The sequence below is a fragment of the Limulus polyphemus genome, unplaced genomic scaffold, assembly GCF_000517525.1.
Source record: "Limulus polyphemus unplaced genomic scaffold, Limulus_polyphemus-2.1.2 Scaffold1676, whole genome shotgun sequence".
NCBI classification, from domain to species: Eukaryota; Metazoa; Arthropoda; class Merostomata; order Xiphosura; family Limulidae; genus Limulus; species Limulus polyphemus.
Genome location: NW_013667286.1, coordinates 47,401 through 64,434, shown reverse-complemented (window position 1 = coordinate 64,434; position 17,034 = coordinate 47,401). Strand labels below are relative to the sequence as shown.

At 29.3% G+C, this 17,034-nt stretch overlaps 1 protein-coding gene across 1 annotated transcript in view; it reads right to left on the bottom strand.

Moving 5' to 3' along the window:
• The window catches only part of LOC106464527 (protein transport protein Sec24A-like), a 64,405-nt gene that overhangs the window by 41,758 nt on the left and 5,613 nt on the right, over positions 1 to 17,034 (bottom strand). Inside the window, 5 exon segments of the mRNA XM_022392258.1 lie at positions 1,191 to 1,394; positions 2,967 to 3,202; positions 3,824 to 3,916; positions 10,256 to 10,351; positions 12,844 to 13,367. Coding sequence (XP_022247966.1) covers positions 1,191 to 1,394; positions 2,967 to 3,202; positions 3,824 to 3,916; positions 10,256 to 10,351; positions 12,844 to 13,366 — 1,152 coding nt within the window. The 5' untranslated portion in view covers position 13,367.

Sequence of the window (17,034 nt, the reverse complement as noted above, 5' to 3'; positions counted from 1 at the left end):
GGTGCCGTTCGGTACGAGTCTCAAGTAAAGTACGATATACTATAATAGTATAACTTACGTTATAATAGTAAGTGTATACGACGTATACGTACATATTGTTGTTGTGTGTGTGTGTGTGTGTGTGTGTGTGTGTGTGTGTGTGTGTGTGTGTGTGTGTGTATATTGTAATTACATTCATTCAATGCTTTGAAACTTGCAAGTCTATTTAATCAAAGCAGTGTGCACCATAAGCTGCATTTCACATTGGTATTTCTAGCTCAGGCAGGACTCCGGGCAGTGTTGTTCTTTATATATCAAAATGTTATGAAACCAAAAAAGCGATACAACTTCGTATAAATATGTGCTCAGACATCTTATGTGAATTCCCAATAAATAAACTGAATTTGAGAAATTGTCATATTTGTAAGTCTTCATTACACCACACTTAACAATTTATTAATCAACCCTACATTACCTCAACCTACAATGCATTACTACAACATGTATAATTAACATAGGTCCAAGACAAATAAACATGACGACAGATCACCAGTTCTCCCTAAAGACAAAAATAATTTTTAAGCAAGGTCTACCTATGAAACTCCAAACCACAAACACTTCTTTGCTATGTTAACATCACATTGTACCCAAATATACACATTTCATAAACTTTGCTTAATTTTCTTCCTTTAAGTGTCAGTAAAGTATCATTTACCACATGAAAAACAGGAGCAAGAAACACCTTTTTACATCATTCATTCTTTCATTATATCTGTACATGCAATGTTACCAGTTACAAACATGTTATTTCCAGTTTAAAAAAATTCCTTACTTTCACTTTAGGAATCATTTGACTTCACTTCAAGTTGCATTTCTTTGACTACAACATGAGAATGTTTTGTTTTTTTAAATACCTATTTTCAAACTTAATTTTATTACTACTTTCTTTAACTTATATTTGCTTAACAAAATACCACTATTTCATAATATGGATAACTACAGTGTTTCATATTTTCTCAAACAGTTATCATACCAACAAAATTTTATATCATGACAACACTATTGTAAAAGATGTGACATTGACTTAGTCTTGCTTAATTTCAACAATAAAATATTTTTTAAATGTGTCCAAATTTGTTATTTTATTGTTTTTCCTTTTTAAAAAATATGATCCTTTCTACACTCAATATGAAAAAAATCTTTATACATACCCACATTCGAGAAAAACTACCATGAATGCTCATCCCAGTCATTTGAGCATGAAGATTGGGATCATAACCACCTACAACTCCCCCAACAGGCCCTTCAGGAAGCTTAGGTGAGAAATACTGTTGAGTTGGATCAGCATTATTTGCCTGAGGTGGAGGTTGTCTCATTAACTGACTAGATGGCTGTGAAATTTGATTATATCTAATCTGGAAAAGAAGAAAACCTTTCATATTATTTAAAGTTTACATCAAAATTTAATTAAGCTACTTATTATCAAGGTAAATGAATAAACTAGGCATCATAATGTAGCTAATACATCAAATATTAATATTATACAAGTTTTACATTCTTAATGTTATAAGGAAATGTTTCAAAAATCCTCAATCTCTCTGGTACGAAAATTGTAACATTTGCTGTCTAGGTCTTCTCTCTTCTTTAATATTTATTTACCATCCCTCTGAGAAGTATGAAATTTAATGAAAGTTATTTATTATAATATAGATATTACTCAGGCAAAGAATACTTTTTATAGCCTTCAATCCTATTTGTTTAGAGCCACAAACTAGAAAATAAACCACTTGCCACACCTACCTGTCACATCCTCTCTATCACAAATTGCTAAAAGTTCTCTCTGACATTTTATACTACATCATTTATAACCAATTAAAAACCAAAGTTTTAATCTATCAAATGATGTATTTTATTATGTTGTTTTCTATACAGGACAGTCTATTTCATCGTTCAGTTTCAAATATTTCTCATAGGTATTACGTCGACAAGCTAATCTGAATTTTTGAAGGTTCTTATCACACAGTTAGAAAGTTATAATATTTATACAACATTGTTTTTGTGTGTTATTATTATTCTATGTTCTTAGGTGAATTATTCAATGAAATGTTGTCCAGTGTAGTAGAACCAATAATACAGAAAAGTAAACTTAAGACTAAATACTCAAGTATTTTATTTCTTATTTTCCATGAGTATTCTTTATTTATTATTATAAAAATAACTAAATTGTAAAAACTAGAAACTTACTAGGTTAGATAAGTTTGGACTAGGTACAAAGATGATAAAAATAATAAAAGTTCTTCACAAGATACACTTGCAAGCAGCTCATGCCTTACATGATAGAATACAATAGCGTGAACTGCATTTTTGCTGAATGAGTTACAACTCTTTGGTGAGATTAAAAGTTAGACATGATTCAAATGTTAATAAAACACTAAAATTAAGCATAAATAGATTTATACTGTTATGAGCTTTAAGCTATTTAGGATAAACAATCGTGGTTTCCTGTAATAATTTACAGTTATTCTATAAAGAAAAAAAGAGTAATTTAGTTTTGGTGGTTAAGAGGTCAGTCAAATCAATCCACTCTGTTTAGAGTTATGGCAGAGAAAACAACAGATAAAATATAAACTTTTCTAAACAAAGTCTATTAGTTATTTAGGAGGTATTAGAGATTATGCATAAGATATTTTGAAAATTCTCATATGATGAAAAGTATTTTTAATCTTGACATGAAAAATACTTTGCAATGTGATCAGTCAACACTGATATATTTAAAGACAAATGTTTAGAAAAATACTTAAATAAAATTCAGATTTTTTTCTACAAAAAACTTATAATATTTACTAAAAGCTTGCCAAATTTTGTGAAGCTACATTAAGTACTTTCAGTTATGTATACTTTCATGATTAGATGGTGGTTATAAGGTTATGTAAGATACACAAACCCATTGTGAAAGGGTTAATAAAGCATTAAAAAAAAAAACTTACTTGTTGTGGATATTTAGTTCTAACTTGAGCCTGTCTTACATTAACAGATGGAGGCTTGAAACCAAAAGGGGAAGAATATGGCTGTGGTGGTTGAGAAACAAGTAGATTAGTAGATACAGGTGGAATAGTCTGTGGTGGTTGTGAGTAAGGACCTGAAATCGTGGGTGGACCATTTTGTCTAGGTTCTCCTGTACCCCGATCTAAAGCCTGTAGATTTGTGGCTGAAGCAGCTGGACCTGTTAAATGTAAAGAAAACAAAATCACATTAAATACGAACAAAGCAATGATTTAATATAACTTTATTACCAAACAGACAAGTTATTCAGAAATTATTTTGCATATAAAACAGTAAAGTAGCATAATATACAAATAATGTTGAATAACATTAAATATATTTTTAAAAATTCCATCTTTAATCATCTGGAAGTGTTAAAAAACATTTTAAGTCAAATAAGATGTTTCACCACATCAAGTAAGCCTATATGATATATTTTAACCAGGAATAACATTTTACTTGCTTCTTTATCATACATTTAGTCTACACTAGTAAATAACACTATTTTTATTTTGGAGTAAGCTGTAGCATAGAATGAAAAGGCAAATGTTAAACATGTATATGTATTATACATGATAATTTTAAATATTCCTTAATAGATTCACAACTAAATAATTAAGTTTATATACTATAATGGTTTATACACATTTTCTGATTTCAAATTCAAACAAACTTTCTCTCAAAACAAATAATCATCTCTCAAATCCACCAACAAACAGACAAATTTCACAATTCTACCGATGGAGAGTTATTGACAAAAAGCCACTGCAAAACATGCAGTAAAACTAATAAATGGACCTACTTGGTCTGCTAGAGGGAAACTGCCCTTCCATGTAGTCAATACGCTGCATAGGTATGGGGGAAGGGTTCTGTGAGGAACGAGCCGAAGTAGGTTCTACAAGAAAGGGGGGATCATGCAGTTACGAGCAAATTAATATATTATTTGCATTAATTAAATCATTCAAGCAACTCATTAAAAATACAGGTTAGCTGACACAGCAAATAATGTAACATCTAATATTATCAAAAAAAAAATCAATTTCAAAATTATTAATTTCAAAATCAAAAAATATTTGCGTTATCTCTTTCAACTCCAATGTTTATTAAAATATATCACTCAAACCTTTAAAATACTAAATTAGTACAAAAAGCTTAAATTTTGGTTTCTAATTTCATTAAGCAATTTACAAGGCTGCTCCAGCTGAAACTCATGTGCATGCTTTTATGAAGGTTGAAACTAAAACAAAATATATATATATATATATAATAATATAATAAAAATGAAAATAAAAACACATTTCAGAATCTATAGTTACTTCTTTTTATAGTACTCTGAAAACCAGTTACATCACAAAAACACTTCTCAAAACCTAAAAGTAATGTCAAAAATAACTAAGTATTGCCATTAAGATTCTTTGTTGTTTAGCACAAAACTACAAAAGGAGACAACTCATAATTTGAAGGTCTCAGGTTCAAAAACTGCTTGTACTTTGTTTTTGAAAACTTACTAAACTATCTGCCACTGTCCCTAATTTTGAACTGCTAACTAGAGGGAAGTCAAATGCTTGGCAGCACCGACTCTCTGGCTACTTAAATGTTAAATAAAGTGTAAATTTTCCATTTTTTAAATTTGTTTTATGTTTCTAATTTTTTTAATATTGTATAAACAGGTATAGCTATCATACTCATCCCTTTTTGTTTCAGAAATTAAATATGTTCTTTAATGTTGTATAAGCAAATGCGGATTATGTTGTTTTTTTTGTTGTTTTTTCTTGGGGGGGAGCTATACCTCCCACCAATTTTTCAGTAATTAATAACTATTCTATAATGTTGTATGAACAGGTGCAGATTTAGAGGAGGGTCAAAGCCCACCATTTATTTTTCAGGAATGAATAACTATTACTCAATGTACAAGTAGATGCAGAAGTTAATAAAAAAAAAACAGCCAAATATCTTTGCACTACCATATAGTATCAAAAAGAAATATCAGACATCAATGTTTTTGATCTATTAACTATTGTAGAAGCATTTTTATGTTTTCTGATGTCAACATTACCAGAGTCTACAACAACATGGTTATAGCCTCAGTCAATAACTCATTATTGCTAAGCAATTACAAAGGAATACCAATTAAAAATTGCCAAAGTCAATTTTTGTACTTTGGATTTTTTTCACACACTGTGACAGAGTATCAAGTTTAGATATTTTCTTTTCTTTCATTAAACATTAATATTTCTTTGGACAGCTGCAGTTCTTATACTTAGTGCAGAACTAATTTTTCATTGCATGGAATGAAGAATCTCTGTGAGAAAAATGTTTTTTTTTGTATCGATGATAAGTAAAATATTCTCAAACAATGATTGTATAAGTGAGAAAATTGAAAATGGGTTGAAAAGCAGCATCTTGTTTCTATAAATGCTAAAAGATTAATTTTCTAGATATGATTATAACTATTAAATTTGAATTATAAAGTTTGAAAAGTTTGTTTTTATTCTCATATAAATGACATTACTATAAATAAAAATATAAGCTTTGAAATTACTGGATTATAACTAGGGGTGCGTATCTCATCATAGCAGTTGATACGACACATATCTAGATACAGAACTTTTACCAAGGGTTTGTTACAAAGTCTGACAGTCTCGTAAGTCATTATCTATATTACTAACATTGCCTTATTAGGTACTTCACTTTACAGTGCTTTTTCATATTCTCAGGTTTTATCAACTAAATGGCAACTGGCAAGAGAAATAAAATAGAAAAAAATAGTATCTGTATCTATTTTGTTATTGTTAATTTGTTATGTTACTTTGCATATAATGTCTTTGATAAAAGATACGAAGACAGAATGTAGTACTTAATACTCATCTTCCTTTACTGAATCATTAATTTTTAGCAAAAATACTTTATTAAAAATTCTGATTTTTCTGTACAAAAGACTTATAATGTTTAATGAAAGCTTGCCAAATTTCATGAAAATACATAAATAGTGTCGTATTGGACGATGTACGACATAATAGTATTAAGGCTTCATGATATGATACTCGTATCGTATCATACCACTTTTACTTCTAACCCAACTGAACTACTCATAATAACTTTTGGAGGCTTTATAATTAATTTTGTTACTAAAGTTACAAGTAGTGTATACTTATGAAAGTAAAGTAAACAATGAAAATGAAATAAATTTATCAGCAGTGCTGGGTCTGTCCCTGCTTTGAGTAGCAGTTACTCAATGTATGGATCTCTAACAATGTTTCTCATAATATGAAACATGTATGAATAATATGTTTGGAAAATGTCTAACATCAGTACTCCATCTAGCAAGCTTTGACATTTATTTGACCTTTTCTATTAACATTAGTATTGTTTATCAAATCTTATGTATTTATTTTTGAACATGTTTTGAAAAATAATCTTAATTCCTACAATGAAATAAGAATTTAACTAACTGAAATGTGATGAAGACCTACAGCTGAAACCAGTCGTTTTTAAAAATATATTATTGGTGATGTTTTATGGTAATCTTAGCTAATAATCTATATTTTAATAGTATATAAGTTAAGTTCTTATTTCTACAAAGCAATATTTAAAAAAAATTCCTGAATTTCCACTAGTGTGACCCATGTGACATTTTCTCTTAGCATGTCCTCATCCCTATTTTATCCATCACCCCTCGAAAAAGTAAGAAATTAAATGATTAAATGTAAAATATCCTCTATAAAATTGTTATTGCTCAAACAAACTATAATTTTTATAGCCTTCAGTTTTGATTGGTTACAAAGCTATCAAATAGAAAATCAGTCCTCTCTTGCCAAACCCACCTATCACATCATCTCTTTCACAATTCGTTGATAGTTCTCTCTTATGTTTTATTATATATTACCTATAACCAATAGAAAGTCAAGATTTTCATCCATCAAATGACGTATTGTATAAGGTTGTATTCTGAACAGAATATCATCAATTTCACTCACAGTACAAGATTCGTTCCCCAGGGAAAGCTAACAACTAGCTTTAATGAATTTGTAATGGCTCCTGTCGCATAGTTAGAAAGCCAGGAAAGTTTTGAGAGGTAAGGAATTTGTCTACTTTTTTGCATGTTATTAGTCTATATTCTTTGGTGCATTATTTAATTAAATAAAAATTAAGTGCATTACTATCTATATTATATAAAATTAGGGTTAACTCTTGTCGCAAACCTGAGAGCAAGAAAAAAGAAAATTGGATAAGGACTTTATTTCTTGTTTTTCATATTTATTCTTTATTTATTATTATAAAAGTAACTAAAATTTAAAAATATGTATTTTTTTAAGTTATTTGAGACTAGATTAGGTAAAAGTGATAATAATAATATAATCAAAATGGTTCAAGAGGCATACACAGGAGCAACTCATGGGTAATGTAAATCGATATCATAACATGAGCCCCACATTCCCCGAGTTATTTACAACTTATAATGGTGCGGATAGTAGTTAGACACGGTTCAAAGTGCAATAAAACAATATAATTTAACTATAAACAGAAGTATACTGTTATGAACTTAGAGATACTTAGGATAAACGAATGTAGTTTCATGTTACAATTGAAATCATTCTAGAAAGAAAAAAAAAAGGGTAATTTAGGTTTATTTTGATTTTTTTTGGTGGTTACGAATGCATTAGAAAGTTTTAGGGATCACAAAAAGGAAATCTGAGATTTTTGAGATGAGGAAAAGTATTTTTAATTTTAACATGAAAATTACTTTTCACGCGGACTATTCAAAACAAATACTCAATATATTCATTGAAAAATCTTTATTTTATTAAAAATAATTTACTAAAAAATATGATTTTTGTGAAGATATACACACTATAATGAAAGTTAGAAGTATTAAATCTATAGACTTTAATCGATTACACAGAGGTTATATGGAGAGTCAAATTGATCGAGCCCATGTTAAGAGAGTTACTGTTTCATATATTTTTGCCAAAGGCCACATCATCGCATTTGTTGATAAACATTCAAAATTTTATTAAACTACTATTTTTATAAATCTGGTATCAAACTGCAGATTATAATTCATCTATTAGCATTATACATTAGTTAATTTCTTAATTTAAAAGGAGATATTGAAAAAAACACCTAAATATCAATTTGTGTGTGTCACGTGATATGTTGAATGCAGCATTGGTTCAAATCAGATGTCTACGATGTCCAAATACAAAATATAGTTTCTTATGAATTAGATACTCAAATTACCGATACTGACAAGCTAGAATCTAAAATAAGAACCTACTATTTTTTCTATTTTCTGAGATATTAATATATTTATTGAATCAACTAAGGTATCACCGCCCACCTCTTCAATTTTTGAAAATACTTGGTCACGTACACCTACTTCGCCCAATCGAAATCTCAGAATGTCCCCTAGTGGTTTTCTCAGCCTCTGCAAAGTATTTGCATGGTAAATTCTTTCTTTCTATGCTAGATTCCAAGCAGTAAGGTAAGAACAAGCTTGAATTTTCATATTTTTTTTAGACCCATATACATCTTGGTTACTAAGCTTGATAAATTATAGTGGAATTCTGTGGTATTGATATAGTAATTAAGGATTTTTGGTTATTTCAAAATGTATATATAAAACTTAAGAAAAATTATTTTGTTTCACATCCTCCAGGACCAAAATTTGACAAGGCTTATCAAATTACGGCAAGTGGCAAACGAGTACATAGTTCATATGTAGCTAATATAATTGTTTCCTATACTTCTTTATGTTTTAAGAAAAATAAGTTTAAAAACCTATTTGTAAATAGTAATAATGTATATACATATATAATGTATTATAACTGAAATGTGACTGTATTTTACAAAATACTAGTCCACTAAAACACAGCCAAGACAGGTCGCTTCATAATGGCCAGTTTTATGTTCTTGGATATGGTAACGTAAGTGCATGTGCTCCGCCTCGTTGCAACTTCTGTAATGTTAGCCAGGTATGGTTGAAAGGTCAATATAATACAAATAATAATTATATATAAATGTATAATGTTACGAGATTTAAGCTATTTAGATTAAGCATTTGTGTTGTAATCTGTAGTCATTCTAAAATGAAAAAAACATAACTTATATTTATTTCCTTTTTTTTTTTTTATGGTGGTTATGAGGCCAGTCAAAATTGACCAAATCCATAGAGATACGATAGTGAAATCTAAAAATTTTCTGATGCATAAAAGTACTTTTAATCTTAAAATCAAAATTAATTTGCATGTTGGATAGTCAACATTCAAAAAGAAAAAAGGCATGAGAAAAACATTGCTTAAAAAATCTTAAAACGTGATAGGAAAAAAAAATTATATTTTGCATACGAAAGTGCTCGAGTTATAGGGTTTTTCTCATTTTGTATCAAAACTTATTGAACCTACGTGTTTTTCTGACATATGAAAGCACAAAATGGTTTCAAGGTCGGTCCTTTGGACCGAGCCCATGCTGAGAAAGTTAAGGCAATTTTAAATGTCAATTCTAATTGCATAAAAACAATTTTAACTCAAAAATATTTCTGAATCAATACTTTGTAAGTCATGAAGGTAAAGTTAATATTTTCATTTCTAAACAGCTTCAAAAAGTTTTGCCTGGAAACAAAACAACCCAACTTGAAGTTGTTGATTCTTTGTAGAATTTTTCTGCACATCTCAAAGAATAACATTTCTGCTAAAAACCTATCATCCCTTGAGAATATATTACCCATTTTGTGATTTTAACATTTGCCTTAGTTTTAAAGGCCTTGTGTGCCATCTTATTATGGCTCCACACCAATGGTTTGATCATTTAATAATGAAACAGCTCTGAAAACAGCTATAAAGTTTAAATGATTGGATACCTTCACAAAGCAGAAGATTACATATAAACATATTGGGTGTCCAAAAAGTCTGGAACCATACATGATTTACAGCTTTTTTTATTTCAGATATTGGATAATTATGACATTGTCAAAACATGAGAAAGTTGAGTTAATCCTGCTATTAAACCAAACTTGTTTAGAATTATAAGGATAGCATATGGAACAAATTCTGTAAAATTCACTGAAGTGCCTGTGGTTCCAGACTTTTCAGTTTTTTTGTTGTTTTTTTTAAATAGATTCTGTGAATATTCCTTTTTGCAAATTGTGAAAGCATTTGCGTGTTAAATTATGTCTGTATGAGAGCTACAGAGGCATTATGTATTAAATGAGATGATTGTGGTATTGTGTTCTTACCTGAGGGTCCAGGTGTTCCTCCTGGACTAGTGGTATGTGTCCAGTTCTGGACAGGGAAAGGAGCTGGTAGTAAAGGGCCAGTACTGCTTGGAATTTCTAAAATCAAAAACAAACAAAAAATTGCCACATTTACAAAAAATTACAATCACGTGATTTTGTCAATTACACTTGATCATTTCAAAGGTTAAATCAATTTTATTACCTGTCAGCAATTGAATCTTTAATTTCTATGGCAGATGGTGGAGATTTTGTGATCATGTTACCATTATTTACTATTACAACATGAAAATTAGCAAGTAGATAGATGGCTATTCAACCCATCGAGACCACCCATTCAGCCATGAAAGCCACAAGGATCAAAACTTAAGCAACCAATAGGCCTATTATTTCTGATAAAATGTTAACTGAAGATGTTTTTAACTCATTCCTCTTCATATGTTTATCGGAGATTTAAAATCAGAGGCATATAAAAACAACAGTTCAGCTCTACAAGTTAATGCAATAGAGCTGGACATTGATTTGTACCACATAAAATAATCAACTACTCGAAATTAGTTTTCCAATTATTACCATTTTTTGATATTCCAATTATAGAAGTCTTATGGGAATAACCAATTAAATGAATGTAACTGATTACTGCATCTGAAAATTAATTGACTGACAAATTCCATTGATCACCCAGCTCTACCAAGAGACCTACTATTCAATACCAGAACTCATCAGTTGGGCTGAAGATGAGATAAAACATTATCTTGAATGCTATATGTATAGTATCATATTTTAAAAGTTATGGTTTAAAAGTGCCTCTAATTTTGAATACACAATGGACAAATTAAGAGGAATGTGGGAAAATCACATCTGCAGTTGGTATGATTTTTTTTTTTATCACAAATTATACATCTATTGGTTTCTTATGCTTCACCAGCTTTCACTTTCAGTATTCACACCATAACTTTAAGCTTGATAGTTTTACCATATATATATATATATATATATATATATATATTATTCATTTTCTGTGTTCTGACCAATTAAGAATTTACCAAATTAGCAAAATATTCTCAAAAATATCAGCCTTTCCCAATATCTTGGTATCATCATTGAATTTTATTTACAAACCTATCCAAAACAGACCTCTGAGAGGCCTCACAAGTTGCATTTTCCAATTATAAAAATGCTCATTTATCACAACCATTTGCTTTATGCCAAAAAATAATAAATTAGACCATTCAAACTACTCCATAAGTCTAGTTTACAAGTTATTATTTTATGTGGCACCTTATCATATGATTTTTGAATGCCCCAATACACAACACAAATTAGAATACTGTCATTCAAAATTGCAGTAAACTCCCAAAAAATAAAAGCAAAGAAATTTCACAGATAATCAGACAGAAAACTTTAAAATAATGCTAAATATCATTTAATAAATACCGTTCATATTCTGGATTGCCTCTGAACCTCTTCTTAAAAATATATTTTACACTATAATTTCCAATAATCAAGAGTTTCCTGAACAGAATTAATTCTAGCTCCTTTAAGGTGAAAACTAATTACACTTTAGCATAAAATTCACTAATATAGAATTAAATATGCTTTATAAAAATTATCTCAAACATTATTAAAACACAAGATTGTTGTTAACAAAAATCACCAAGTAATTAATGGTAAGAACTATAAGTAATGTACTTTTACATAATATTTTTCATTGAAAACACCCATCATTTGACATACAATACAACAAATGGTGGAGAAAAATATGTAAAATTTTTAGCTTGAAAACAAAAAGAATTCAACACATAGCACCTGATAGAAAAGTTAAAGTCCCCTTAAATACTTCTTTATTGTAGTCTTAGAATGTAATCTTTTGGAAACATACTGCTCAAAATTAAATGATGTGGTTCTTGCAGCTTCAAACAGGTATATGAATTTGCTTTTTAAGAGACACCCACTTAACTTAGAAACAATATGACATTCTGAGACTGTTACTTGTGGGATAATAATTTATTTCTGTAGAATATTTAGTTTCTAACAGTGAGATGTGATCATGTACAACATTTAAGGTACAAAGTGATCATATCACACTCTTAGAAAGGAAACATTATACAGAAATAAATTTATTATCCCACGAATAGGTATATGAATTGCATTGTATAGTGATGAAAAAAAAATATTTCACTGTTACAACAAATAACAATTGTTATGATTAATAAACCTTGCTAAATTGGTCATATCAACAATAAATAACTAGTGCCTATATTTCAACCAATTAAATGGCTGATAAAGAGATATAAAGCATATGGTTCCAATTACTATCACATATCCCAACATTTGAAAAGTGAGTGCCATCTCATTAGAAAATTCAAAATTTCTTTAAAAATCAAATTTTGTTGTAAAGGATAAAATGAATCTAGTTAGGAAATTTTTGAATTAACTTCAAACATATTTTTACATTAAAAACACATACTTGGATGCTCTGGACAGACAAAATAACTGATGCATGTTTATATTTAAGAAATATATGAACTCAAATTTAAATTATCGTACCTTTTCTTCTAGAGTGAAGCCAAACACTTAAATTCACTAACCTGATAAAGGCACTGATAGGTTATGTACAGGATAACGAGGATGAGAACTCTGTCTTGGCAAGGAACTCCTTGAAAAACCACCATTAAGAGAATGCATTTGTCCTGGCCCTAACATTCTTCCTACATGATAATGTCCAGCTCCAGATACAGACTGTGAAGTCTGAGGAAATGGTGAGGATAATCTGGGTCCATTCTGCACAGGATAACTTGGTGAACTGTAGTTTCCTGTTTCACTCACTCTTGGTAACTGGTGATTGTTTTGTTGCTGTGGTGATGATGAGTATTGACCCTGATTAAGATTCAACTGACCAGGTAGTGGTGGATGTCCAGGTTTCATAGAATTCATGCTAGGTTGTGTTGGTGGACCAATGAGGTTATTTGTTTTATTCATTTCTTCACTGGACAAGGACTGTGGTTGCAAGTTTTCAGTAAGTGAGGGTGGAGCAGTACTAACATGTTCAGAAGGAACAGGTAGCCTTCCAGCAGAGCTCATGGGATAATGTCCTGGTGGTCCTGCAAACATGCTGCTTGAAAATATACGATAAAGTTGTTACTCCAACTAACTCTTAAACACATTCAACTAATGACCAAGTGATGATGAAGAAAAAAAAACCATAAAAAACATCCAAGTGGCATTTTTATCTGTTCTAAAAGTTTTAAAGGTAAAAATATTTATTTGGCAAGTTTCTTCACTAAACTATTATTTTTCCAACACATGTTTTACAAAGGGTTCTTCCCCATAAGATGATTGAGTGTTTGTTTACCAAACAAGTAATAGAAAATATAAGGACTGCAAGTAACTTGCTGGTCCATCTAGACCATTCTACCTATTAAATAGAGCTTAACAACTTAATCAATATAATCGATTACCAATAAGTAGCAAATACATCAATTAGTCTCATAAACTAATAAATTATTCAAAATTACAGTTAGTCAATGTCACAAAAATAATCAACTAATCAAAATTAGCTGACTTGATTATTACTGTTTTCAATTATTCCAACAATATCTAAAATTTAGAGATTTGTTGTCATCAATTAATATTGTTTAGGACACCTGCAACTTTTACAACATAAACTTGTTACACAATTAACCTTTTCTTTTTTGTAAGTTAAAATTCTCAGGAGGAAGACTTTTTTTTTTTTATTGTTAATGTCCAAGATAAGTGAAAATGCAAGTGGAATGGCTGTATAAATAACTTTTTAAACACATTTTGAAAACATGCATCCTTTTCACCAATGCTGTAGTTTTAGTTTCTAATTATAATCATAAATAATTATAACAATTAAATTTTAATTAAAAAGTTTGCAATTTTTTTATTTTCATTTCAATCACATTACTAGAAATAAAGATATAAGACATGAAATTGCTGGATTATAACTTGATCAAGTCAGTTATTTACATAATATATTAACTAAATGCAAAATTTAAAAACTTATTTAACATTTCACCAGGTTAAATGCTGTAAACATAGCTACCATACTCTGTATATCTGATGATAAATACATTTTTAAGAATATATATTACCATTATTTTAGCATTGACTTATTTAGGTTACTTTAGAACTACAGATCAAATGCTAATTGATCCAGAATACTATATTATTATAGTGGAAGTTCTTCCTTCATGGAAAAAAAGCTGAAAATTTGGTTAAACAGCTAACTTTTGAAAAGTCAACTCATATCATACCATCATTACAAAAATTAAACATTAGTGCAGCTTTTGTGGAGAAGTTAAACATTATTTGTTAACACAATAATATTATCTGAATAGACTTTCTAGTTTCATACTTATTCCATATTGGATTTAAAACTTTTTAGATAAAGTTATAAGCACTAAAAGTTTTATTTTACATAATAAATTGATGTTTATCTCATTTTTACATTATTTGATTTTAAATTGAAGTTACTTGACAAATATAAAACAATACTAGATTTTTATTTTGACTAAGTACTCATGTGCCTAATAAGTAAAATTAGTTATGATTATTCATTTCCCATGATTTGTTACAAAGCATACGAGTAATTGTACACTTAAACTGTTAAAGCACGAACCAGTGTTCAAAATAACTTGTTTCAAGTTGTCCAAGACAACCAAAATTATCACCGGACAGCTCAAATGCACTATGTTGTCTGTAGTACAACAGGAACATGGCAGTCTAGGTTGTATGTCCATGGGACAGACTTTTTACCAACATGAATGTTTGTTATAACATCTGCAAACCTGTCACAATTTATGACTAATAATGGGTTGCCACTCGAAAGATTTTTACAACACCACGTTTGTTTCCACCATTTAAATTTTGCATGTTTTGGTACACTAAACTTAGATATCATTTTCAATATATGTTGTAGATTTGAAATGGCTAAGCAAACTTCGACTTTTTGTTTTACTTATGTGTCAAAGATAAAAATTTAGACAAAGCAGACATGAATCCTTCAAAAAGAGGTTGATTGCAAATACAATCAAAAATGCAAAAAAAATTTCCAAAATTCCTGGCAAAGAGGCCAATCATGATGAAGTGAAAGGGGTCATATTCTGTTCCTGAAATTCCTCAACAAAATCATGATTTTATATCAAATAATGAGCTTTCTACTATGTTCTTTGAGTTAGGACAATGTAACACCAAGTCTGTAATTTTTATTAGTCAACTAACTTGATCATTCAACTGTGGACAACTATAGTTTATTGTAGACAACCATAATTAACTCAAAGGTTGTCTGCTGGACAATCCAGTCTGTAAGTTTTATTTCAAACACTGCCATAAACAAGCTTATGAATATGTAAAACAATACTGAATTGTTTGAAATAACAAGTCTGGAAATGTGTACACAGTATTTTAGCAACAGGTGAGTGACAAATGAATGAGACTTATCAGATCATATACCAAGTTCAGAGTTAAAAAAAAGTAACTCATAAAAGTAAATCATTGTACCTTAATTCTGAAGGCAGGATTTCCCCTGGCTTTTTATATTTTTTTGATACTTGATAAAATATTTTGAGGCAAATTTAAGTGGGTTTCTTATGTTAATTATAACTATATCCAAATTTTAACTCAAAAATATTTTAAAATTTACATTTTGTAATTTTTTGCCAAGAAAATAGTTCATATTTTCATTTCTACACAGCTGCAAAGAATTTTGCCTGAAAACAAAATAATGTACTTATCAATTTATTTTAGAAATTTTCTGCTCATCATAAGTAACTATTTTTGCTGAGAACCTGTCACTCCTGAGAATACATTATCCATTTCTTGATTTTCAAATGTTTCCATTAGTTTCTGTACAGACCTTGGTTGAAACCTCATTATAATGCCACATCAAGTAGCTTGATCATTTACATAAAATAGAGCTTTGAAAAGTGTGCTTTCATTTGTGAATTTTGAAACTATACACATGTTAAATTATATCCATTTGGAAACTACAGAAATATTTTTTTAATGAAACAATACCAGATAACTTGAGATAAGGTAGGTTAGAAATAGCCTGAATAAGTAATAAAAAAAAACTTGTAATAAAGTTTAACTCTTTCAGCATGGGCTCGATCCCTGGGACCGACCTCGTAACCATTTTGTGCTAGTTATAGTTCATGCTATAACTTTTAAATCAGTATGCAAATGTTAATGAAATTTGGCATATTATGAGTAAACATTATAATGCTTTCATATGCAAAATATCAATTTTTTTTAAATCAAGTCTTAAGGTTTGTAAAACAATGTTTTCCTCATGCCTTTTTTTCTTTTCACATCTTGCCTACCTATCATGCAAAGTAATTTTGATTTTAAGATTGAAAATAATTTTATGCATCAGAAAATTTGGAAATTTCACATGTGAAATATTTATAATGTCCAGACAGTAATCAAACATTTCTTAAGAAAAAACTTTATATTTTATCTGTTATTTTCAGTAATTAATCTCTGTATGGGTTTGGAAGATTTGATCAATCTCGCAACCAGCATAAAAATTAGGAAATAAATATCAATTATGCCTCTCTCATTCTAACACAATTATAACACGAAAACATAAATGTTGACTAAATAGCTTAAATCTCATAACATTACACATTTATATACACACACACACACATACATATTTTTATTACATTGACCTTTCACCTGGCTAACAATACAGAAGTTACAATGACAAGGCTCATGTGCACTCATGTTACCCTATCCAATAACATAAAGCTGAC